This window comes from Podarcis muralis, chromosome 10 (genome assembly GCF_964188315.1).
Source record: "Podarcis muralis chromosome 10, rPodMur119.hap1.1, whole genome shotgun sequence".
Classification (NCBI taxonomy): Eukaryota; Metazoa; Chordata; class Lepidosauria; order Squamata; family Lacertidae; genus Podarcis; species Podarcis muralis.
This window is the reverse complement of record NC_135664.1, coordinates 7,609,787-7,633,879: the sequence shown is the minus strand read 5'-3', so window position 1 is coordinate 7,633,879 and position 24,093 is coordinate 7,609,787. Positions and strand designations below refer to the sequence as shown.

At 40.6% G+C, this 24,093-nt stretch overlaps 1 protein-coding gene across 7 annotated transcripts in view; it reads left to right on the top strand.

Moving 5' to 3' along the window:
• SRPK2 (SRSF protein kinase 2) overlaps nucleotides 1-24,093 on the top strand; it is an 88,242-nt gene that overhangs the window by 59,499 nt on the left and 4,650 nt on the right. For 3 of the 7 annotated variants that reach the window (XM_028747456.2, XM_028747454.2, XM_028747460.2), the window contains exons 4-16: nucleotides 2,585-2,693; nucleotides 3,368-3,455; nucleotides 3,668-3,755; nucleotides 5,153-5,259; nucleotides 5,860-6,025; nucleotides 8,032-8,057; nucleotides 8,956-9,202; nucleotides 9,855-10,343; nucleotides 16,376-16,476; nucleotides 16,575-16,682; nucleotides 20,381-20,450; nucleotides 21,107-21,199; nucleotides 21,613-21,705. In XM_028747456.2, coding sequence (XP_028603289.1) covers nucleotides 2,585-2,693; nucleotides 3,368-3,455; nucleotides 3,668-3,755; nucleotides 5,153-5,259; nucleotides 5,860-6,025; nucleotides 8,032-8,057; nucleotides 8,956-9,202; nucleotides 9,855-10,343; nucleotides 16,376-16,476; nucleotides 16,575-16,682; nucleotides 20,381-20,450; nucleotides 21,107-21,199; nucleotides 21,613-21,705 — 1,785 coding nt within the window. Of the gene's footprint in view, nucleotides 1-2,584; nucleotides 2,694-3,367; nucleotides 3,456-3,667; nucleotides 3,756-5,152; nucleotides 5,260-5,859; nucleotides 6,026-8,031; nucleotides 8,058-8,955; nucleotides 9,203-9,854; nucleotides 10,344-16,375; nucleotides 16,477-16,574; nucleotides 16,683-20,380; nucleotides 20,451-20,598; nucleotides 21,087-21,106; nucleotides 21,200-21,612; nucleotides 21,706-24,093 lie in introns of those variants that run through there. The other 4 variants (XM_028747458.2, XM_028747459.2, XM_077935781.1 and 1 more) reach the window with 4 other exon arrangements.

Below are 24,093 nucleotides of genomic sequence, written 5' to 3'. Positions count from 1 at the left end.
AAGGAGTTTAGGTAGCAGGTTTTGGAAATCCTCTGCCCTCTCTCACCACTGTCTCACCACAGTTGCTAACTCAGAATCCTAAAGTGCCTGTGTGCAACCTTTGAACTTGTACTCAGTTGAGGGCTGGATAGAAAAGTGGAATGAAACTCAAGAACACAGTGGTTCACAGCTGAGTTCATCATTAAAAGTCTTGAGCAGAATGGATTTAGGATTCCATAATTAGGCATGTACCTTTTCTCAGTCTGCATGTCTTGGTGGCAAACATGTTGGCATTGTGGCCACATCGTTTGGGGTCTCTCTTTATTTTAATTTCTTTCTTGTGTACTGGAAACCTTTTTGCAGTGTCTGCTATGCAGGAAACAATCGGTAAAAGCCAGGGCTATAGCAAGATTATTGAAGATGAGTTGTGTGTCCGGGGGGCGGGGGTGCTTTATGCTTTTGTTCTCCATGAACTTATCATTCATGTGTTTACATTGCAACTGCCTGTGGAGGCGAGTGATGGCCCTAACTGTGGCTTTTGAATTTGGATGTCATGTCAAACCATAGCTTGCAGGCATGATGTAGAATCGTGGTTTTTAATTCTGGCTTGTCAGCTACAGTGGTGCCTCGCAAGACGAAATTAATCCGTTCTGCGAGTCTCTTAGTCTTGCGGTTTTTTCGTCTTGCGAAGCGCGGCTTAGCGGCACTTAGCGGCTTAGCGGCTTTAAGAAAAAGGAAACGAACTCGCAAGACGTTTCGTCTTGCGAAGCAAGCCCATAGGGAAATTCGTCTTGCGGAACGACTCAAAAAACGGAAAACCCTTTTGTCTAGCGAGTTTTTCGTCTTGTGAGGCATTCGTCTTGCGGGGCACCACTGTAATAGTAAACCATTGTATGTTTTACATTACTCAGACAAAGCGCCAAGTTATAGATAAGCTTCGCCAAACAATTGTTTGGTGAATTGAGCTGCTGAAGCTCAACTTTGGACATCTGAAGTAGTTCGTTTAAGGGCTCATACACACTTTGCTTGTCCTGCTCCTAGAAAGCACGGGACTGAGAGGCTTTCTGTTCCCCTGGATTACCCGCTCTTTACCGCTCAATACTGCAAGGAACGTGGGTGGCACTGTGGGTTAAACCACAAAGCCTAGGACTTGCTGATCAGAAGGTTGGCGGTTCGAATCCCCGCGATGGGGTGAGCTCCCGTTGCTCGGTCCCTGCTCCTGCCAACCTAGCAGTTTGAAAGCATGTCAAAGTGCAAGTAGATAAATAGGTACCATTCTGGCAGGAAGGTAAATGGTGTTTCCGTGCGCTGCTCTGGTTCACCATGCTGGCCACATGACCCGGAAGCTGTACACCAGCTCTCTTGGCCAATAAAGCGAGATGAGCGCCGCAACCCCAGAGTCGGTCACGACTGGACCTAATGGTCAGGGTTCCCTTTACCTTTACCGCTCAATTGGAGCAGATGTCAGTCTTTGTCAATTGCTCTGATACCATGGTAAAGAGCAGGTTTTCCCAGGGGAGAGTGGTGGGACAAGCAGAGTTGTGGACGAGCCCAAAGTCAGAAACAGAAATTCCTTTCAAAAAACATTGGCTTGAATTATACTTGATTCATTGTTGATGTAATTTAATAAAAGTGTGATGTCTGGTGAAACTTAGTACTGAACTTTGGATACAATATGTTCTGTCCTCAAAATTGAGGTGGTGCAGCAGAAAATCATCTTGATAATTAGGTTGTACAACAGGGATGGCCAATTGGCAGTCTGCTGGCCCACTCCAGTTCCTGGTGCTCTGCCAAATTTTACTACAAATGGGTGTGGGGAGGATGGTGGTGGTGGAACTGGCTGCAGCTTGACTAGCAAGGAAAAGATTTTATAAAATATATGAGAGATTCCATACATTAATATTATAAACCTTGTGAGTGCAATATGTCAATCAGAATTCCTGTATGTAATGCAATGCTTGGGAGCATGTGATTCAAAGGTGGGAAGCCCAATGCTCTTAGATGGTGCCAGTTTTATTATGACGCTTGCACATAATTAATTTCTGGACCACTGTTTGGACCCTGATAAAATTGTTCATCCCAGTTGTAGGAGAAGAAAATCAGGTTTAAATGCAGCTTTAAACTGGAACATTGTTCTGAACGCAATACTCTTAGTTGAAACTGAGTTCACAGTCCTATTAATTTCCTGGTTCCAACAGGATTTTCTTCTTTTTGACGTCTTTCTATAGAAGCAAATATAGATTGAACTATACAAGCAGCTTCCTGACATATCTGATATTTTTTTCTAAAGTTGAAGAACAAGTTTGACAGTGCAATCATATACATGTTTACTTGAAATCAAGTTCAGTGAGACTTGCTCATTAGGATGGTATTCAGCAAAGTTTTACTGAAATTAGACCTATTGAAATGAATGGAGCTAACTTAGTCATGTTTATTAATTGTAATGGGCCTACTAACCGGTCTATTAATTGTCATATTGGACACCACATCTTGTAAGTACGTTTAGGATTACAGCTTAAAGTTACTTGGAAGTGCTAAGACACTGTTGTATAGGTAATCAAATTAATGCTAATTTTGCCCCCCATCCCCCACTCTTTTTTGAAAGGTGGCTATCATCCAGTGAAAATTGGAGATCTTTTCAATGGTCGGTATCATGTTATCAGGAAATTAGGATGGGGACACTTCTCTACAGTCTGGCTATGCTGGGATATGCAGTAAGAAGCAACAACTTTCCTCCTTTGCATGTTAGCTCTCTAAAGCAGCAGTAGCCAACCTGGTGCTCCCCAGATGTTTTAGACTACAGTTCCCACCAGCGATCAAGTGTGGCTACTGGCCAAGGATGATAGGAATCATAGAACCATAGAATTGTAGAGTTGGAAGGGACCACAAAGGACATCTAGTCCAACCCCTTGCAATCCAGTGATCTTTTGCCCAATGTGTGGCTCACACCCACGACCTTGAGATTAACAGTCTCATGTTTTGCCAACTGAATTATCCCATCTAGAGAGCACCAGGTTGGCTACCCCTGTTCTAATACATGTAAATAGTGGCTTTGGTTTATTTTGAATAACTAATGGGTTGGAGTCTAGTTGAGGTTATATAAATGTTTCTAGTCTATCTCCTATATAAGTACCATTGTATATTAATGCTGTCTTTGTTTGAGTCAAATGTGTCTTTAATAACCCTTAAGAGACATTGCTCTCTAACTGTTTGAAAGATAATAATTGAGAAAAAGGTTAAATTTATCATTCACTTACCTGGATATTATTGCAATTTGTCACAAATTGTTTTAAAGTTGTACTTATTCTCCAGTAGGACATTGGATGTCTGTCTTAAATAGGGAAAAAAAGTCTTGGCTCTGATAGCTTGTTTACTTCCTGTTTTAAAGGGGGAAAAGGTTTGTTGCAATGAAAGTTGTGAAAAGTGCTCAACATTATACAGAGACAGCCTTGGATGAAATAAAGTTACTTAAATGTGTAAGTATTATGATAACACTCCCAAGCTTAGTGACTGAGTGTAAATGAAATTGTGTGTGTGTGTGTTTAATTTTGTGATTCTGCAAAACATAGTAAGTAAAATTGTAACTACCAAGTAATATTTTTTAGCTGCAGTATCTTTAAAAATAACTTTACAGTTTTTTTCAAATGATATTTTTAATTTAAGTGACTTGTTTCATTTCTTTTTTTAGGTCCGCGAAAGTGACCCTAGTGATCCAAATAAAGACATGGTTGTACAATTAATTGATGACTTCAAAATTTCTGGCATGAATGGCATACGTATCTTTTTTTTTCTTGCTGATTGCCCAGTGTCTTGATTTTAAAAGACAGGAAAACCTTTATGCTTTTTCAAGTAAAACACTAGGCTAGCAGGTAATTTTTTTAAGACATTGGGTTGGCTCCAGACATAATATTCTGCAAATGGAAGGGCTTCTTCCATTCACATAGGGGATTCTTATTCAACACAGCCTTTGAAGTGTAGGAAATGGGTATCTTCAATTATTTTTTATTCCAATGAGAAGTGGGAATTGGCAAAAATCTCACCCTGCCTCATTCCTCCAGCACTAATGGAACTTGGCTGAGTGCAAGACTGGATCCAACCCAGAAATATTGTTATTATTATTAGTGCATAACAGTGAAGGAAATACTGAAAATATTATATGGATATTTAGAATGAGCTGCTGTGGTAGACTTGAAAACAATGTTTATTTGAGAGGTGCTTCATGTTTGTTTATAAACCTGTAAGCTGTTATCTTTATGGGTTTGTTTTTAAAAATAAAATGAAGGCATACCTGTTCTTTCTGTTGCTTTTATAGTAAGTTATCTGTATATTTTTGTTGGTTTGGATTTTTAAAAAACATATTTCAGGTTCTGATCTGAACATAAGTCCAAACTCTAGTCTAGGATATTTGGCTTCTGACAATGTTGACTCTGTGAAATTTGTATTAAATAAATTTTCCTTCCGCTCTGTAAAAATGGCCAACACATCATTTTAATAAATAAAAAAGTTGACTACAACCCAAAAATCTTCTGGGCTTCTCTATTTTGCTGTTGCAGTTCCATGTTAAAATTAGCTATAAAAGAGTAGACCCATTGAAGTTAATGGTCAGGTATCTGTGACCTGCTTAATTTTAGTGGGTCTCCTTTGAGAATGAGTTAGCAGGCTTACATTGATTTTGTTTTTCTGTTGGGTTGAAAATGGAATGACTGACCACTGCTAAAATATGTACAAGGTCAGTAAAGACATAATGTAAACTGGGATTAAGGAAAAGTGGTTGGAACTGAGCATTCCCACACCCCCCCTTTCATTTCTCCAGGACAGTTCAGTGTTACACTAGACCATTGCCTACCATGCTCTGAAACAGAGGGAAGGGAAGAGGAGCTTGATCCCAAAATAGGCTCTGTCAAAACTGGACATGCTGATTATCTGATTCAACTGGTTTATGTATGCATAGCCCACCCATCTAAGGATTGGTCAGACGATAGGAGATTCCCCAATTGCTAGTAGAAGATGGAAACCAAAATGCTTGAAATATATTCTTGGAAAACTTTCATTGCACAAGAACAAAGGATAATGTTCTCAGTTGAAATGTGAAATATTTTCTTGTGTAGTGGGCTTGTAAGGATGGTTAGAAAGTCATTAAATTACTTACGATTTATCCTTAATTGAATCTCAGATGTCTGTATGGTTTTTGAAGTACTTGGACATCACCTTTTAAAATGGATAATTAAGTCCAACTACCAGGGCCTTCCTATCCGTTGTGTGAAAAGTATAATTCGACAGGTAAGATGTTTAATGCAACAAAGCTACAAATGTGCTAATACTTGGGTGCTGCTTGCAAAATTGATAACTACCCAGCTAGGTTGATAGGACTACATTTTTTTTAGAAAACTCTCTAAATCTGCTATTGCATGTGATGCCTTCAATTACCTGCTTGATTAAATTGTTTAACTCTGAACAATTTAAGTAGCAATTGCTTTAAAATATATCCTATGTGCATTTCATCTCATCACTTAACAGCACATAGCTGAAGGGGAAAATGCTTTTTCCACAAGAAGTTAGTTGCTGAAAAAGTGCCAGTTATTTTACTAAAACATATGTCATCTGATTGAAAGAAGAAAAAGGTGCCCTAATATTTTTATTAAGAAAATTTTAGTCATAGTTTATGTGCATAATCCAACAAAGAGGTATAGCTAGCAAGGCCAGTGGTCAAGGATGATGGGAACTGAAGTTCTGTGAACTAGATTAGTCAGTTCTCTTCCCAAGTATGTATGTATTTTCAAGCGATGTCCGAATGTAGTCTTTTGAGTTCTTGTGGCGCAATGAGTGGAAGAGGCTTTCATTGTAATGAAATTATTCTTCCTTTTATTGGTTTGCAACCAGGTACTGCAGGGTCTAGATTACCTCCACAGCAAGTGCAAGATCATCCATACAGACATCAAGCCAGAGAACATCTTAATGTGTGTGGATGACACCTATGTGCGGCGAATGGCTGCGGAAGCAACGGAGTGGCAGAAAGCAGGGGCTCCTCCTCCTTCTGGCTCTGCAGGTACGGCCGTACTTTTAAACGCTCAGTAAGTAAAAAAAGATCGCATACTTGCCGCAGCAACATTTAATTAGTTTTAGTTAATGGGAATAGTAAATTTAAACGTGGTTAATTTGAATGTTTAAGAATGTTATTAGAATATGAATAATGTATAAGAAGTGTTCATTTTAATGTAGCAAAACAATCCGAGTGCTGCAATTCTTCATATACTTCCGCACTTTTGGTAGGCAGAAAAACCTTAATTACAAGTTTTATTTATACTTTCCTGCTGTTAATGCAACATTCATATGAGCTAACGTGATCTGGAACATTTCCCCAGTTTTAAGTTTTAAACTGTGTTTTAGGTGTGCACTCTTATATCGTGAAGCATTTTTAAAGACATCACCCTCTGTATCCCACTTCCTCAAACATGAAGGGGATTTCTTTTATGTGCAGAGAGCGATATGCATGCATATATATATATATATATATATATATATGGAAATGAGACACCAAATAAGTCCCTTAGATTTCATTGCCTTTGAGCTGTGAAACTGGGTTCAGTCCTGTCTGAAATGCATGAAGTCTTAATTAAATAAGCTGAACAAGCTGTACTGGTTTTCTTACTATTTTGTGTATTATTCAGGACATCAGTCAGTTATACTTTAAAAAGAAGAAGCAATTTGTCAGTTTGTCAGTGCCACCTTGCAATGCCCATCTCATACTGTGGACCGTATTAACTCCTCACACTTAATATATTATAATGTATCACATGGAGGTAGTAGTCTCTCAGAAAAGGCATGCATTCTGTAACATCTAAGTGTAATGTCAGGGTGTGTGCAGCCCTTTAATGTCTACTGGTAGCGCTGTGCTCTAAACCACAGAGCCTAGGGCTTGCTGATCGGAAGGTCAGCGGTTTGAAGCCCCGTGACAGGGTGAGCTCCCGTTGCTCGGTCCCTGCTCCTGCCAACCTTGCAGTTTGAAAGCACGTCAAAGTGCAAGTAGATAAATAGGTACCACTCCTGTGGGAAGGTAAATGCCGTTTCCGCGCGCTGCTCTGGTTCGCCAGAAGTGGCTTAGTCATGCTGGACACATGACCCAGCAGCTGTACGCCGGCTCCCTCGGCCAGTAAAGTGAGATGAGCGACGCAACTCCAGAGTCGTCCGTGACTGGACCTAACCGTCAGGGGTCCCTTTACCTTTACTACATATTTTCTAAACTGAAGCCCCCAAAATTTAGCTTTGACTGGTTTGTAAGTGGAATATTTTAATAATACAGTCAGTGGTACCTCAGGTTACGTATCCCTCTGGATATGTAATCTTTGGGTTGCAAATGCAGCAAACCCGGAAGTGTATGCTTCCGGGTTTCACCGCATGCGCAGAAGCGATCTGCATGCAGCACACATATGCAGAAACGATGTGCGCAGCGCGTGCGTGTGCAGAAGGGCACCTCTTTTTACAGACTTTTTGGGATACGGCTCCCGTCCATAACCAGAGGTACCACTGTGCCTTGTTTCCATGTTTCTTTTAAGTGGTCTTTGGTAGTATTAGAATCTTGAAAAGTTTTTATAGTCTGTATCAGTAAAATGGATGAACTGGATTACTTACAAGCAAATAATTTAACATTGTAAGGCTGGAAAAGATTAATATTTCAATATTTTTCATCTTTTGTTAGTTCATGATGAAGAACTTTCTTAGGGCTTAAAACCTAAAACCCATTCACTGGCCCTAACAAGGTTGTAGAGTCTCATAGAAATTGTGCAGATTCTTCTTCTTCTTCTTCTTCTTCTTCTTCTTCTTCTTCTTCTTCTTCTTCTTCTTCTTCCTTTTCCTCTTCCTCTTCCTCTTCCTCTTCCTCTTCCTCCTCTAGACACTTTAGGTTGGATAAAGATGATCTAAGGTAGTACCTGACCATCAGCCTCTCATTAGAAGATGTTTCTGATTATTGCACAGAATTTACACATATCACTTCATAAATTTGACTCTTAAGTGTTTTGTTTCTTTCCTCTTTTGTTTTATTTCCTTTTTTAGTGAGTACTGCCCCTCAGCAAAAACCCGTAAGTAGTCTTGTGTTATTCTTCTTGAGTATTCAGGGCTCCTGTTTAAAGAGTTGAAAGTTAAAATTGTTAGCATTTTAAATTTCATCCATGATCCTTATTTAAGTACAGTTTTGGTTTATAAATAGGATCTTTTGTCTAAATTAATCTTGCATTACCTTTTCCTCCTGCATAGCTGGGAGGAGGAGTTCTGAAGCGTTCTTGTTTGCTTCTGCTTAACCATTCCATCCAAACTGCCAAACTAAGGAAGACTTTAATTATGGTTAGTTTAAAAGAAGCCAAGTTCAAACCATGGTTTCTAAACCTCACTTGTTTAAGCTATAACCATAGGGGTTTTTTAAATGACAAAATAAAGTACAGTCGTCACCTGCCTCACTTCATTTAGTGGGGGCACCTAGTGAAGAGCCCCTGAAAGTGAACTTTCGGGACTGGGCAGGGAGGCCAGTTATTTAGCAAGATGTGTATACTACTTTAAAATCTTTATAAGTGGTTTAGATGCTATAAACTTTTCATTGGGGGTTTAAAGGATAATCCTAGCACATTTAATTGCACCCAACAACTAACTTGTCTAGTGCAGATGGCAATAGGTTCCATTTGTAGCCTAAAAGATAGGTATTCTGTGCTTGCAGTGGTTTATATAGTGAGAAATAATAGTGAGAAATAATGGGGCCTCTCTATTCAGTTTGTATATCTTATGTCAGCAAAGCAATTATAGCTTCAGGCTACTTTATCCTCTGAATTGCCTCTTGAGTTTCAATTTTATAGAAAGTCAGTTGTGCAATACTATGCATTAGTGTTCTCAGTTCACAGATGCCAGACTTTTATAGAGTAACCTAAACTTCACATTGGATGGCTGTAAGGATCAATAAATAGTAATTAGCTATGTTAAATTTCTTAGATTGGAAAAATATCTAAAAACAAAAAGAAGAAATTGAAAAAAAAGCAAAAGAGACAGGCTGAGCTACTAGAAAAGCGCTTGCAGGAGATAGAGGAACTGGAGCGAGAAGCCGAAAGAAAAAAAATAGAAGAAAATGTAACATCTACTGTATCGTCCAATGAACAAGAGGATGAATACCACCCAGAAGTCAAGCTAAAAACTGTTGAGTTAGAGGAGGTAGCAGATGAAGAACTTGGGAATGAGGATGGTGAGTGTTGGGTCTTCTTAAATTTTGATATAAAAGATGCAGTGTGTCCAGAGATGCTGTTGTACCGATGCTCTAAGCACCATCTGTTTTGTAGGCTGCCATTGGTCAGAGCCAAAGAACCATGAAACTCATTCCATGAGCTGCAAGAGGCTTTGCATGTCTTTTCTGCAAAGAGCAGACCCCCAATTCCATCCTGCAAGTGGAGGGTGCTTTTTGATATGGACGGCGTAAGGAACATGGAAATCAATAAGTGCCATTACTATTATGGTGCACCACTGGCTTAGCACACTAGGTTTTGTTCAGAGTGGTGCCAAAATAAAATGCTGAAGAGACATCTTTGTTGGAGAGGGAAACTGTAGAAGTAACCAGCCATTGATATAAAAAATTTTTCCCCAAGGTAATAACATCCCTCCAGGCAAAAGCTATAGAAGACTATCTGCTTTACTTACATAAGCATAAATTTATGCAGTCCTTTACTTTGCCTTTGCTAACTCAGATGAAATAGTATTGTTGCATAACATGTACTGAAACTGAAAATTCAAATGATACTTCATAATACTTACCCCACTTGGTTTTAAGAGGTCATAATTTTCTGAGAGAAAGTGTAATCTAGTAAAGTGTAAAATATAAAATATATATTTTAATTCCTAAGGTGAAACGGAAGATCAGGATGAAAAGGAAGATACAGAAAAAGAAAACACAGAGAAAGACGATGATGTTGAACAAGAACTTGTCAACTCAGAATCTGCAGATCCCACTTGGATAGAATCCCCCAAAACAAATGGCCACGTTATAAATGGTCCTTTCTTGCTGGAAGAACAGATTGAAGATGAAGATGATGAAGAGGAGGAATGCCCAAATACTGAGCAATATAATCTTGATGAGCCAAATGCAAAAAATGATTACAGCTATAGTAGCTCCTACGAACAATTTAATGGTGAATTGCCAAATGGACGTCATAAAATTTCTGAGTCGCAGTTCTCTGAATTCTCGGCTTCCGTATTCTCTGGAGCTTTAGATTCTGTAGCTTGTGGTTCAGCTGTTTCTGAAGAATCAGCTGTAACTGAAAGAGACGGAAGTACTCCATCTCACGATAGGAGCAGGACGGTTTCAGCATCCAGTACTGGAGACTTGCCAAAAAGTAAGTGTTTTGGTTTCAGAAATTTGTGACCATTTATCTAAAGCGTACCCATTTTTAATTTTTGCATTGCTGTACTTGGCAGATATTTATTCACTGTAAAATGAGAGGGAGAGAGTGGAAAACATGTGGTCTTAAAAATATTTCTGTGTGCATATTGTTGAACTTTGCATTACATAACTGTTCTTTTGCCATTTTTAGAAGTAAGTTGCTCTCTTATTAGCACAGCACGGCTTGTTAAGCCTGGGAGCCACAAAACCATTTGTTTCCTGCGTACCTGGGCTGCCTTTTGGGCTTGTATTTCTTAAAGAACCTACCAAGTCATGTGGCAAATAATGGATGGGGCATCGAGAAGCAGTGACATGATGTGAGGGCCTGCTGTGGAAATAATAAAAAAGTAAACAAATCTCACTGGGCTTTTCCAAGCTCTTGGGCATGCCTAAAGTAGCTCTTTGTTTGGATCCCATCTTAGCGTTTGAGAATATGTCAGACAATAAGCTTTGCTTGTGCTGGTTTCCCATGATGTTAATCGATTTTGCTGCTTTGCAGGCTCTTCTAAGGCAAGGTTTTGTTGTTTTGAGAGTCCCCTCTTTTACCACTGGAAAAATATGCCACCTGTGATTCTGGTTCTCAGCTATTTTAAGACAAGGATATGCATTTTAGGCTGTTTATTTTCTCCTTTATTTCTGTCCTAATGTCCTGACAAGTTTCGCCTGTGTTAGATATTGGAACCATGCTAAAGAAACAGTATTTAAAAAAAAATAAAAAAATAAAAAATTGGAGGCAGTAAAGCGAGCATTGCTGGGCAACAGAAGTGGTCAGATGTGGACATTGGAACCCTTAGTCCTAATTGGAGACATACAGCTATCTATGAACCTTGATTTCCAAAAAGAAATCCCATTCAAAAAATATCTGAAATGCTGAGAAGCAGGATGTTTGCCAGATTACCAGACAATCCCAGCAGAAGGCTAAGAAATATCAAGCTGTGCAGCACAACAAGACACTCCAGGAATTTCCAAAAGGCTTCCCTTGTGATTTGCACGCTATTCTGGATGTAAGTGCTTATGTGGTTGCTTTTTTGGGGATAGGAGGAAATAATTTTTTGTGTCCCTCCACTCCTACAGAGAATTCAGAGCCACGATTCCAGTCCCAAAGCTTGAAAAAGAGTTCTGGACACAGGGAAGTCCATATACTTAATTTGCAACCTCAGTGCTTGACAGTTAGAGTCTTCCTAGCAAAGAGTATCCTTAGCCTCACCTTGATGCCTCATGCTGGATGGATAATGTCCCCACTTTTTAAATAGTCACTTCCAGTCTACAATTACAAAATAAAAGGATTCGAAGTAGTGAAAACATTGTAAGAAACGTATACAGTTCCAGTGATTTTAAAAGGCAGCCAGTGTGCCTAACTCTTCCGTTGATCCCTACATTTATCTAGTACTCGGGACAAAGATGTACATTTGTCTGCTAATGTCCCTATAATTGACCCTGACACAGATAAATGAGCAACATAGTCGTGGATAATCAAGCCAGCCTAATTCCAAGCACTGACTCAAATCTGAACTCCAGCAGGAAATCTAGGTAAGATCTTGTTTTTCAACAATTTCAGTTCCTGTTTGGTAGTTTTATACTTTTTGAAGGCTAGGGTCTTTGGCTGGGAAGGGGATTTCATTGGGGAAGTGGAGATGTTGCTAAAAACGATTGCTTGGGGAGCTATTAAATATTCCCCCCTCAGAGTTCGAATAAACGTAATGAGTACCACTCTGAATAAGAGACAATAGAGCTGTTTTCTGTGGCCAGAGCTGGGATGAATTTACCTTTGAGCTTTGTTAGTCATGTAGGAGCGCTCTTGAACGTGTGCTGTGCTTTGTTTAAAAGTAATTGGGCTGGAAAAGGATGGTGGGGGAAGAAGAATGCTTTAAAGATGTCTCAATAACTATCTTCATGACATCTAACACATGCCGTTTTCCATTTTCTTTTCCCTCCTACGTGGCTCAACAGGTTGTTCAAAGGATATTAGCTGTATGTAAAAAAGAGGAGCCTGGGCTGGCATGAGAGCTGCAGTGAGCTAGCTAGGAATTGACAGAAGTCCTCTACCATGGAATAAACAAATTTCACTAGCAACCCAAGAAGGAGTGTTGAGACCTGTTGGTCAAACAAAGGAAGAGAATAAAAGTAGAAGAAATTCCTGGAACACGGATAGCCAAAATGAATGAAGCTGCAGCATAGTTTATCTCATTGCTTAAGGACCTGGGGACTTTGTTTACATTCCACCCATCTTTCTTGGATCAGATGATACACGTCTTTGGCAAAGTACCTCCCAGCACCTTGCAGCTTTAATTTTGGAGATGTGAGGAATGGATAGCCCTAATGAGAACCCTAGTCACTCCATGTCTTCATATTCTTGTACAGCTGAGCCTCTTCGTGGGATTGAAACTGCTCTGGTAGCCCAGATGTTGCACCACTGCTTTCATAATCGGCATCCCCGAAAAAGAGATTAAGGATACTTGGTGAAATACAAGAAGCCGGAAGAAAAGGGTGGCACGGTCTTCAGCAGTCGTGCATTTCATTCATTCAAAACACTTGAAGAATTATAAACTCCTGCCTTGTAAGCCACTGTTGCCTCAAATCAACACGGTGCTAATGGAGGGCATATCATCAAGTACATTTGTACTGCAACTTCATATTTATGTGTTTGTTAATGTGAGCTTAGCAGATATCATGAATTAATAAGGTGTTTTTTTAAAAACAATGGTTGAAATTTGCAAAAAGTGCATAATATGTGGTCTTTGTTTGGACTTTGTATAACCTGATGGTAAAAGGGAAGCTACTCAGAATCTTGTCTTGAGCATGAAACTTTTTTTTATTCAAGTGACTGACACTTTAAAGAAAGATGAGATAGCCAGTAATGCAATATGTAATGACTCAGGCTTAGAGTGCTGTCATCATCCTCATGCATTTTCATCCAGGAGACAGAGATGGAGATGGGTTCTTTAGAACCCATTCTATCAACCCTGGTATGGAAGTGAGAGCCGCCTGTAGACAACAATGGAAAATTGTAGGAAAACCCAGACATAGGAGATAGCTGCATAGAGACCAGTTTGTGCAGTTTCTAACTGGAGTCCTATAACATATAAAAACGTGGTTTTAAAAGTGCTCACATATTTTAAATTGCAGTACAGCTGCATGCAATTCAATGGAGCATAAAGTTTCTGCAGGCAGGTTAGATACTGGAGTTGGACTGGAAGTGTAGATTATTATTTGTTATTATTTTGGGCTGCAAGGTCAAATTAGCTTCAAATCCATCTCTAACTTTCAGTATTAACAATGGAATAGATTGTTGAAAGCTACTCTTTCACCCACAGCACTTGCCCCAACTTGTAATATGGAGATTAGGGATTTGGGGAGAAGGAAGTTTTCGTGCAATTTTTGTGACACATCTGTAAAACTGATCCGCTGGTAATTTTTAGGATTATTTTTACTGTTGTTGTTTTTAAAATCGGGCAAATAATATTCAAGTTCATACCTTTTGATATTAAACTTGTGTTCTTAATTACTGTAAACACTTGGGCCAGAATAGGGCCCTACCAGTGCACAAAATTTTGGTACAGCTCTGGTGATAGTTAAGCCTATGATAAGCATACTATCTGTTGTTGATAATGAGGTAAAGGATTTGTTAGGCAATTTTCAGAATGTTTGTAATTTCACTAAATTTAGAGGATATCTCATGAGGCGAGGAAAAGAAAAAAAAAGAGGGGAGTGAAGGAATTTGCCCTGTCAAGCATCTAACCCAGCCTTTCTTAACCTTGGGTCCCTACATGTTGTTGGATTACAACTCCCATCATTCCTAGCCAGCATAGCCAGTGGTCAGGGATGATGGGAGTTGTAGTTCCAGAAATCTGGGGACCTGAGGTTGATAAAGGCAGCTCTAACCACTTATAGTCATGATACCAGAACAGGAGATTGGGACTGGGAGATGCACCATGGAGTTTAAAACTCCCTTCCTTTGCCAGGATTGAAGAAGGACATAAACGAGAAAACATACCCCCCTCAATTGTCCAGAAACCCACCCACCCCTCTATATAGTAGGTGATGCATTCAGATTCAGAACTGGCAGCCTGGTAGGATCAGTTCTGCGTTATGAATAGTTTTGTATGAATAGCTGATAACTGGGGAGGTTTTAGAGCTTGTTTGGATTTTGTCTTAACAAGCTTTGCTTGAAAGGTGTATGTGGGCGTTGACAGTAGCTGAAAGTTTGTATAATGATTACACACATGTGTGGGTGTGGAATGTAGTCGGGTTTTGCAGCCACTGATAATAATTGTCAGCGAGCAAACAGATTCTGAAAATAGGTATCGTCAGATTGATGAATTATGAGAATTAGAATAATCAGGGAACAGTTGATCTAGTGTTAGAAGAATCCCACTCAGAAGTAGTAGTTGCTCAGCAAGGGTAAGACAGATCATCATTGTAAGTTTAGAAATTTAAAACTCAAGTTTTGTCCAGGGACCAGGGATCACCAGATTCTCCTTGGCTAAGATGATCAGAAACTAAAGTTCTCTTTCTGTAAGCTCCATCCCAAGCTATTACATTACTGTCCTTTCTCCTTAAGAGTTTTGCCCCAGTTGCGCAATAATTTTACTGAGAGGAGCACCCGCATGGTAAGGGCCTGACAGGTCCCATGCATCTCTTGGGTTACTTGTTGGTTATCCCAAACTTAGATGGCAAAGAGAGAGGAAAAACAAAGAAATCCATCTCTCTCTGTTCTTCTTCTTCTTTATATATTGCCTTAGTTTGCACACAATGTAGTTATTAAACAGTTGCTTGGTTCTATATGTGAACTGCTCAGTATCTTAACTATGGTTTGCTTACTGCCAACAAACTATGATCTGAAGCCATTGTTTGCTGTTGGCTTACACACATTGGTTTGTTTGAACTATGGCTTGGTGATATGTGCGAGCTTTACTTACCCATGGTTTGTTTGGTCATCCTCTTCCGGAAGCTAACCAAGCTAGAGATGCATGAGGCAAGAACAGCTTGAAAATGAATCAAACTTTGAAGAAGCAAGCCATAGTTTGCTTGATTGCCTAAGGGACAACTTGTGATTAACTGCTGGTTTGTTGAACAAACTGTGACTTAGCATTACATGTGACCCAGGCTAATATCTACTATACTGAGTGACAACAGCTTTCCAGCATTTCAGATATAACAAGTCTTTGCCAGTCTTACCTGGAGATGCCAGAGTTTGTACCTGGGACCTTTTGCATGCAAATCACGTGCTCTACCACTGAGCCACCTGTGGATTCAGTATTACCTTCTCTCTTCTGGATTCCTAAAACATCAGGAGTTGCAAAAAGTCCCCCCCCCCCTGCTTCAGGGTGTCTTTTCATTCCATGGATACTTCAGAAATATGAAACAGGGGGGGCTTAACTTTTGTCCTTGCAGTAATCATTTAAAGCTGACAAGTTGCGGAGCAAGATGAACGTGTCATATCTTGTACAGGATATTGCTTGTCCCTAAATCAATTCATACGCTGTGCTCTGCTGCAGCAGACTTTCAGGATACTAGCGTGCTATATCTGTGACTAACACTTACCTGATTTTTGCTTAATAAATTTTCCCTTGAATGCTGTGTGTTGGTTTACTTTGTAAGGGGGGGTGGGACAGTGTGGAATACCAAGCAATATAAGTGTTGACAGAAGAGGATATTCTAGGCAAGTTTTCATTCTGCCAAATTATATAAGTTACTATCCATTTTGAAAGTGTCTTTAATATTATAATGTATAACAAGTTACCACTCTCTGTAAGTATGGGATGTAAACAGTGAAATTCTCCTTTGTACAGGCATAAGTGAAATTTTAGAAATTAGCTGAAGATATTGATGGCAAGTGGGATAGAGCTTCATGGCTATTTTCCACTTAATGGCATAAATTGCCACTTTGGCTGTACCTGAAGAGGCCCAGTAGAATCACGTTAAGGTGGAAACTGAATTACATGCCATTGATACTAACTCTTGCTACTTCTTTGCTTGTAATAGCAAAAACCCGTGCTGCCGACTTACTGGTGAATCCCCTGGATCCAAGAAATGCAGATAAAATCAGAGTTAAAATTGCTGACCTGGGCAATGCTTGCTGGGTGGTAAGTATAACTTATTTTGTGTGTCTTAAGACTTTGCTCTTTGGTCTGCCACCTACATGCTAATGTTTTCTGACCACTGCTGTCTTTTCTGTTCTTAGCATAAACACTTCACAGAAGATATCCAGACACGGCAGTACAGATCAATAGAGGTTTTAATAGGAGCAGGTTACAGCACACCGGCTGATATCTGGAGTACGGCATGCATGGTAAGAACGAGATTGCAGTGCCTCATTGCTACGCTGCTCATTTGAAAATACAGCGAGATTCTTAGGATTTCTGACAAAGTTGTTAAATGGAAAAAGACACGATGGTAATAGCTCAAGTGATCATAATTGTGAATTGCTGACTGGTTATGTTCTGAAGCATTGGCCTGGATCTAAAGAGCTACTTAAGGTGTGCCCAGCTGAATATTTCAAATGTCTGCTGTGCAGCGGATTCCCCTGCCCACATTACAAATGACATTTGAAAGCCCTCTTCCGTTTTTGCTTGGTTTATGCTGCAAAGTGTCAAGTCCACAGGTGGTGCTTTATAAATAATTACATTGGCTTGCAGTGCAATAGCATTATATTGGAGTGTAAGCTTATATTTTCAAAGCTAAATGTATAAATTAAACTGCAATTTGTTTGGTTCAGAATGATTCATAAATTGTATTTCATGTATTGCTCTGTTCCCAGTGATTTCAGTGTCAGCTATAACAAATGTAGGGTTGCAGCTAAAATTATGTAAGTGGATTTGTTACCATATCTGTGTTTCCCAAATGTAATGTCTGGTAGGCAAATAAGCACAATTGTGCTAAGTCAGGCTGGACAGATCTAGGAGTAGACTTAAGGCCTTCCATTTATCTTAGGCCTTACCTGCATAAGTTTTGCTTTTTTACCCACAAGTGGCTGTTGAATTTATTCCGTCTCCTTGCATGGGATCCAACAATCTATGTAAATATGCAGTGAGATATGCAAAGGGGCAAACTCTTGTGCTCACCATCTGCTGCATAACAAAAAGATGTGTTGTGAGTTGGACATAGGGCAGGTATAGACACAATGGCTAACCTTTGCTCACGGAGTGGAATCAGGCTATAGTCTCCCTCTCTTCTGAAGTGTGCTGCGTCACTGTGAAGAGACCTGATGCTCTGAAAGCTTCTCTTTTGACAGGGTTCTTCACAATAGCCGAAAAGTCAGCACATCAGTCCGCAGACTCTCAAACTCTTCTGTTTACCACAGTGTTGCCCTGTGCTGTGATATGGATGCCAATTTTTGTGCAAAGTCGGAGCCATGTTATCCATATAGCACACTAGATTTTTGTGAATGGTTGTGTTGCCATTGAAAATGCCTAGATGGAGATTTGTGGCAAGCATTGCTTAGTCTCTCCTAGTTCATTTCTCACCCTCTTAAGAAGGAACATGGTTTACCTGAACGGGCCCTGGTTACAAAAACCTGTTCGGTAACTGGGAATGTGCGTAATATTGGTTTGTCATGATACACGTGCAGACTTGGATCTCTTCTGCTGTTTCTACTCCGTACATGTGGTATGCGCCTTGTGGATGTTACTGAGAGTCCCTGTCTGCTTAGTGGTCAAAGCAGAGGCCATCAATCTCTCCCCACCCTGTGGGGGAGGAATATAATGGCAACCGCTGCGACGAAAAAGCAGAACTGGGCTGAACGTGTCAGAAACTACACTGTCATTGACTAAGTCCCTGTTATTTCATGAAACTGTGTTTTGCTCATATGAAAGAAGGGGAAAGAGGTGATTCCCTGGGGAAAGGACTGCACAGTCCTGTGAGCTATGTCATTACACCAGCTGGAAATCCATGATGTATAGGAATTCGCCACATCTGCCAGTAGTTTGCCTGTGCCACTGCTGGGAACGAGAGGGAGAACTGTGATTCCATTAATTGTCTTTATTCAGACTCCTTGGACTGAAGCCAGGGCAAACGATTGTGACGATCCCAGCTCCACCCTCAGACTCTCGTTGGTGCATTAATGTATTCATTGGCCATTGAGAGAGAAGATAACGTACATAGCTATTTTTGCTGTTAGATTTGTGCATCTGCCTTGGCTCATAAATAATTTTTCAGGTAATTGAATGATAACTTAAAGGAGCTAACACCACCACCCGCGTAGGGTCTGTTTGTTTATTTTTAAGTTACAAACAAAACACAGTTGAGGCATGCACCAGTAAAGAAGATACTAAATTGTGTGGTTCAATTCCATTCTGCCAACGGGTAGAATAGTGAATTCGTGGCTTGTTTTTATGTCCCCAATCCTTTGCATAGCACTTGCTTCACAGTAACTGCACAGAGCACATGTGTCTCAGTGGCTGTGCTCAGGATGATGTTGTGAGATAGAAAACAGCCTTCACCCCGAAACTTCTGGAGGTTTCTGTTATTTTAATAAATGAAGAGAAGGAATGCTTAATTCTAACCTAATGAAAATGGTTGCTCTAGCTGCTGTTGTTATTTTCTTTTAAGGTGGTTTAAGTGTGCTTATTTCTCTCATAGACTCATAGAATTGTAAGTTCCTCCCAAGAAACTGTAGGAACTTCAAGGGGGCTAAGGGTTTGTGGCAGAGGAATCTCATAACTTCCACAAAATAGCAATTTTTGTTTGGTTCCTTAATACTAATATTATTATTTTTTTTTGTTAATTTATGTACCACCCTTCATCCAAGGATGACAGGGAGGTTTACAATATAAAAGCACAAAAATACATAACATAGTGTAGCAAGTAACAAAATAATACCCCCCCAAACACAGTTTAAAAGGACGCAGATTGTTTAATTAGCAAAAGGTCTGGGAGAAGAGAACGGTTTTTGTCTGGTATCTAAAGATATGTAACGAAGGAGCCAGGCGTGTCTCCCTGGGGAGAGCATTCCACAAACAGGGAGCCACCACAGAAAAGGCCGTTCTTGTGTTGCCACCCTCCAGACATTTTGAGGGGGCACATGAATAAGGGCCTCAGATGATGATCGCAGGGTCCAGGACGGTTCACATAGAGAGAGGTGGTCCTTGAGTTATTGTGGTCCTGAGCCATTTAAGGCTTTTGAGGTCAAAACCAGGACTTTGAATTGTGGCCGGAAACTGATTGGCAGCTGTTGCAGTCAGGCCAGGGTTGGTGTTATATGCTCAAACTGCTTTGCCCCAGTGCGCATTACGCAGTTAAGTGTGTTGTGTAAATATAGTCTTAGCAGGCAAAGTGTTTTCCAGACTCTGTTGTTTTGGTGTTGGTTTTGTTCTTTTGCTATACAGAGACAATGGGGATGAGTGAGTGTGTGTGTGTCTTAGGGAGAGCTTTGCGTCACTTAAAAGTACAGAGTGGCTGTTATGTCCATATTTCCATGCTACTGCAAGGGAGACTCCCAGAAGGAGATTACAATATAGCAAGATACCTGCTTTTCAAAGGGAATTCCCCCTCCCCCTGCTCTGTGCATTTAAAATAATAATCACTTAAAAGGTAAAGGTAAAGGTACCCCTGCCCGTACGGGCCAGTCTTGACAGACTCTAGGGTTGTGCGCTCATCTCACTCTAGAGGCCAGGGGCCAGCGCTGTCTGCAGACACTTCCGGGTCACGTGGCCAGCGTGACAAAGCTGCATCTGGCGAGCCAGCGCAGCACACGGAACGCCGTTTACCTTCCCGCTAGAAAGCGGTCCCTATTTATCTACTTGCACCCAGGGGTGCTTTCAAACTGCTAGGTTGGCAGGCGCTGGGACCGAGCAACGGGAGCGCACCCCGCCACGGGGATTCGAACCGCCGACCTTTCGATCGGCAAGTCCTAGGCGCTGAGGCTTTTACCCACAGCGCCACCCGCGTCCCTAATAATCACTTAAGTGTATTTAAAATCATTATCACCTGTAGAAATAAGTCTGAGGCTGTCTCACCTGGATCCCCCATCAATATCTTGTTTTATCGTAGGCATTTGAGCTCGCGACTGGCGATTATCTGTTTGAACCGCATTCTGGTGAAGACTATTCCAGAGACGAGGGTATGTATTTTTTCAACGTCTATGTATTTCCCTGCGCCTCTTTATAGACTCAGAAGAACGTGAAGAGGCCTTCGTTTATTTGCTCAAGTAGTCTACTGACAGAAATGTTCTCATTTCGGAATATAAACACCACATTTTTTCTCTTTAGTTTAAAGTCCCGCCAGTAGCAGTAGGTGGGCAGTCTCCCCGCAGCAGACACAGCCCCTTTCCCTAAGCCTTGGAGGAAAGGATAAATCTCTTGTAAGATCTGCATCTGAGTGTGGGACTTTCTGAAACACGATTGCAGCATTTTGGAAACAAAACTGACGTGTATCTGTTTGTGAAAGCTGATTACTAAATGAAAAGCAAGGCAGCAGCTACAATTAACTCCGGCTTCCATCTGTGTACCTGTCCATTTTCCACGCTTGTTTGCTTGTAACGTCTTTTGCAGCAGTAACAACACTGGCATCCGTTACTTGGTTTTCCTTTCAAAGTGCTGCGAGCGATGCCAGCCTTTTGCTGGCCGTGAAACCTCCGCATGGGTTTTCTGCAAACATTGTTGCGTTCGGAACTTTTTTTGGAATTTTTAACTAATTCCAGTTTCTTTCCTCCTCTTTTTTACCCCATCCTCCCCCTTGCCCTTCCCATTCCTGTGCCCTTTCTTCTCTCCTTCATAGACCACATAGCACACATCATAGAGCTGCTAGGCAATATCCCAAGGCACTTTGCTCTTTCTGGAAAATATTCTCGGGAATTCTTCAATCGCAGAGGTAGTACCTCTTCTTTTTGAAAGGTGCCGTGATGCAGACAGAAGTGGACCGGCAGTTGCTCATTGTAGCCTGTGCAGCTGACATGCACTTTGCAAGATGACACTGCAAACAATTTCTATTTGCAAAACAAATGCTGGAAAAAAGCAGCAGCGTTGTCATATTGTTTGTTTCACTTTGCGGAAAACAAACAGTGCAGTCACCTTGTAATTTATTTCTTTCGGCAAAACGATTTCCCCCCCTAAATTGTCTTACAAGTGAATAGCTTTCACCCTCACACCGAATAGCATTTTTGCTTTATTTCAGTAAGGACTTATCTGTTTCTGTCTGTACCGGGCCAGTGTTGGTGTGTGCATGCAATGTATTGATTAAACTGTTGTATGTTTCTGTTTTGCTGGAAATGTTCTCCAATGCAGATCACATAGCATTGATCATTGAACTGCTGGGGAAAATCCCTCGAAAATACGCTATGTTGGGAAAATATTCCAAGGAGTTTTTCACCAAAAAAGGTAACAGTATTTCTGCAACCCTAATTTAAACTGTTGCTCTTTTCAAAGAAGACACTGAACACTTTTTAATGGGTAATGAAGAGTCTGGCTGCTTTTAAACATCATGTTAAAGAAGATGTGTAAATGTTCTCCATTTGTAAGAGGAGCAGGGAATTCAGATTTATTTATTTTATCAGGTGTGTTGAATATCCAAAATATTGGGCTTATATATCTGCTTAGTGTTCCATTTATTCTATCTGAAATCAATAAAGGAAATAATTTAGTTTCCTAGCATCACTGAAACAAAAAGAAAACATATTTAAGATGCCCTGTGCCTTCTTACCTTGAATACTTGAATAGCTGTAGCAAGTCAAAATAAAAAAATATTGTTCAAGCTCTAACCACAAAAGATATACATTCTGCTCATACCCTGAAAATACTGTATCTAGAAAAGAGATAACCATTTGAGAAGTCAGTGCCCAAAACACTGTTGCTTTCCCACAAGAACAAGTATTTTGACATCTTTTGCCTTTTATGTTGATGCTTTTGGCTTTAGAGGTTCTGATGCACAGGTGGTACAAAAGTGAGCGGAGGAAGTTTTGCAGAGGAGAGTCAAAAGTTCAGCCTAGGAATTTGGCGATTAAATAGAACTAGCCAGGACTCCACTCTCTGTTTGATTGACTGGGAGAGGGTGGGAGAGGGAAGTAAAAATACTTTAAAAGCCTTTCCTCAAAAACCATTCAACTCAGTTTTTAAGTAAAATCATAGTTGTTTGCTGTGTTAAAAAAATACTGATACAGAAATTCATAGGCCTTTGAAGGGTACCAATGCATGGCCCTGTGTAACCCTGGGCTGAATTAGCTGTTCTCAGGTCCTCCACATCTGCGTTGTGTAGGTGTCCTACATAAAATCAGGTTACATAGGACATGTGAAGAATGAATAATTTCAGAGAATTAATATTTTTATTTTCAAACTGTAGTGCTTCTTATATTTCTTTCTGGCAGTTCTTTGAACAATAAAAGGCAATCTTTGGCACAATCCACTGGGAACTTGTACATTGATAATTGATAAAGAGCATAGATGTGCTTTGTACATATTGCTTTGCTCTAGAATTCAGCTGTGTGGAAAGTGGTTGTTGCATAGTGAAAACTAGAAGTGTAAGAATTCATATGGTAAACATTCAAACAGGGTGCTCCGTTAGGCAAGCAGGCAGTGCCTAATTTGATTCTGAGAACATAAGGGGCAAGTGGAGGCCTGGATGTAGTTCTCTCTTCAAACTGGGATCAGCACTATCAGATAAGGTAAAAAAAGTAAAGGATGGTTAAGTTCAGTCAAAGGTGATTATGGGGTAGGGCACTCACCTTGCTTCATGCCGAGGGAGCCGGCATTTGTCCACAGACAGCTTTCTGGGTCATGTGGCCAGCAGGACTAATCTGGTGCAATGGGACACCATTTTGAGTGCCAAAGTGCATGGAAACTCCCGTTTACCTTCCTGCCGCAGTGGTACCTATTTATCTACTTGCACTGGAGTGCTTTCGAACTCCTAGGTTGGCAGAAGCTGGGACAGAGCAACAGGAGCTCACCCAGTCGTGCAGATTTGAACTCCCAACCTGCTGATCAGCAAGCCCAAGAGGCTCAGTGGTTTAGACCACAGCGCCACACTCTGTTAAGTGTGTTGAAGCAGATTCCATTATTGTAATCCTTAAGACCTTCTTGCAAAGCAAATCAGTATGATTATCTCAATATTGTTGATATGGGGGGAAATGAGATCTATCGAGTTCATGGCAAGGTTTTTAGTTTGGGGCTTCCTCATTTGTAGTTTTATCACTTAGCCACTGTGCTGGGCTAACGCTTCTGATGAGCACACACACCTTCCTGTCTTCAACAGTGTGTTTCCTCTCTCTGTTACACTGCATTCTGCAGTGACATGGCAGATGAGAAGGGGTGGTTGAGAGGAGAGGTTGTGAAGCCTGCGCAAGGTCACACACCATACATAGAGATCAAAATTCAAATGTCCTTCTGGGCATACCGTACCTCAAGAACGAGCTCTGCTGAAACAAATGAATCCGTTCTATGAACAGAGCTGTTGTGGTTTGAGGACCCGATCCCCGCATAGTGGAATGAAAACACAAGGACACGTGATATAAGGTTAATGGGCAAGAAAAGGGCACAACTTTATTGATTACAGCAAGTGAAAAGGTATTGGCTTAGGCATTGGATTACGTCATCTGACTCCACCCGCTCGGAGAGGGGTGAGTCTAAAACAGGGGGATTTATTCACCAGAAGGTGGAGCCTGTTGATGCTAATCCAACTATAGGCTCTCCCCTGATGTCACCGAGTGTCGTGCCATGGCCTCCCGCCAAGCAGGCATCGGACAGAATACACGACCGCCAGATTCCTTTAACGGA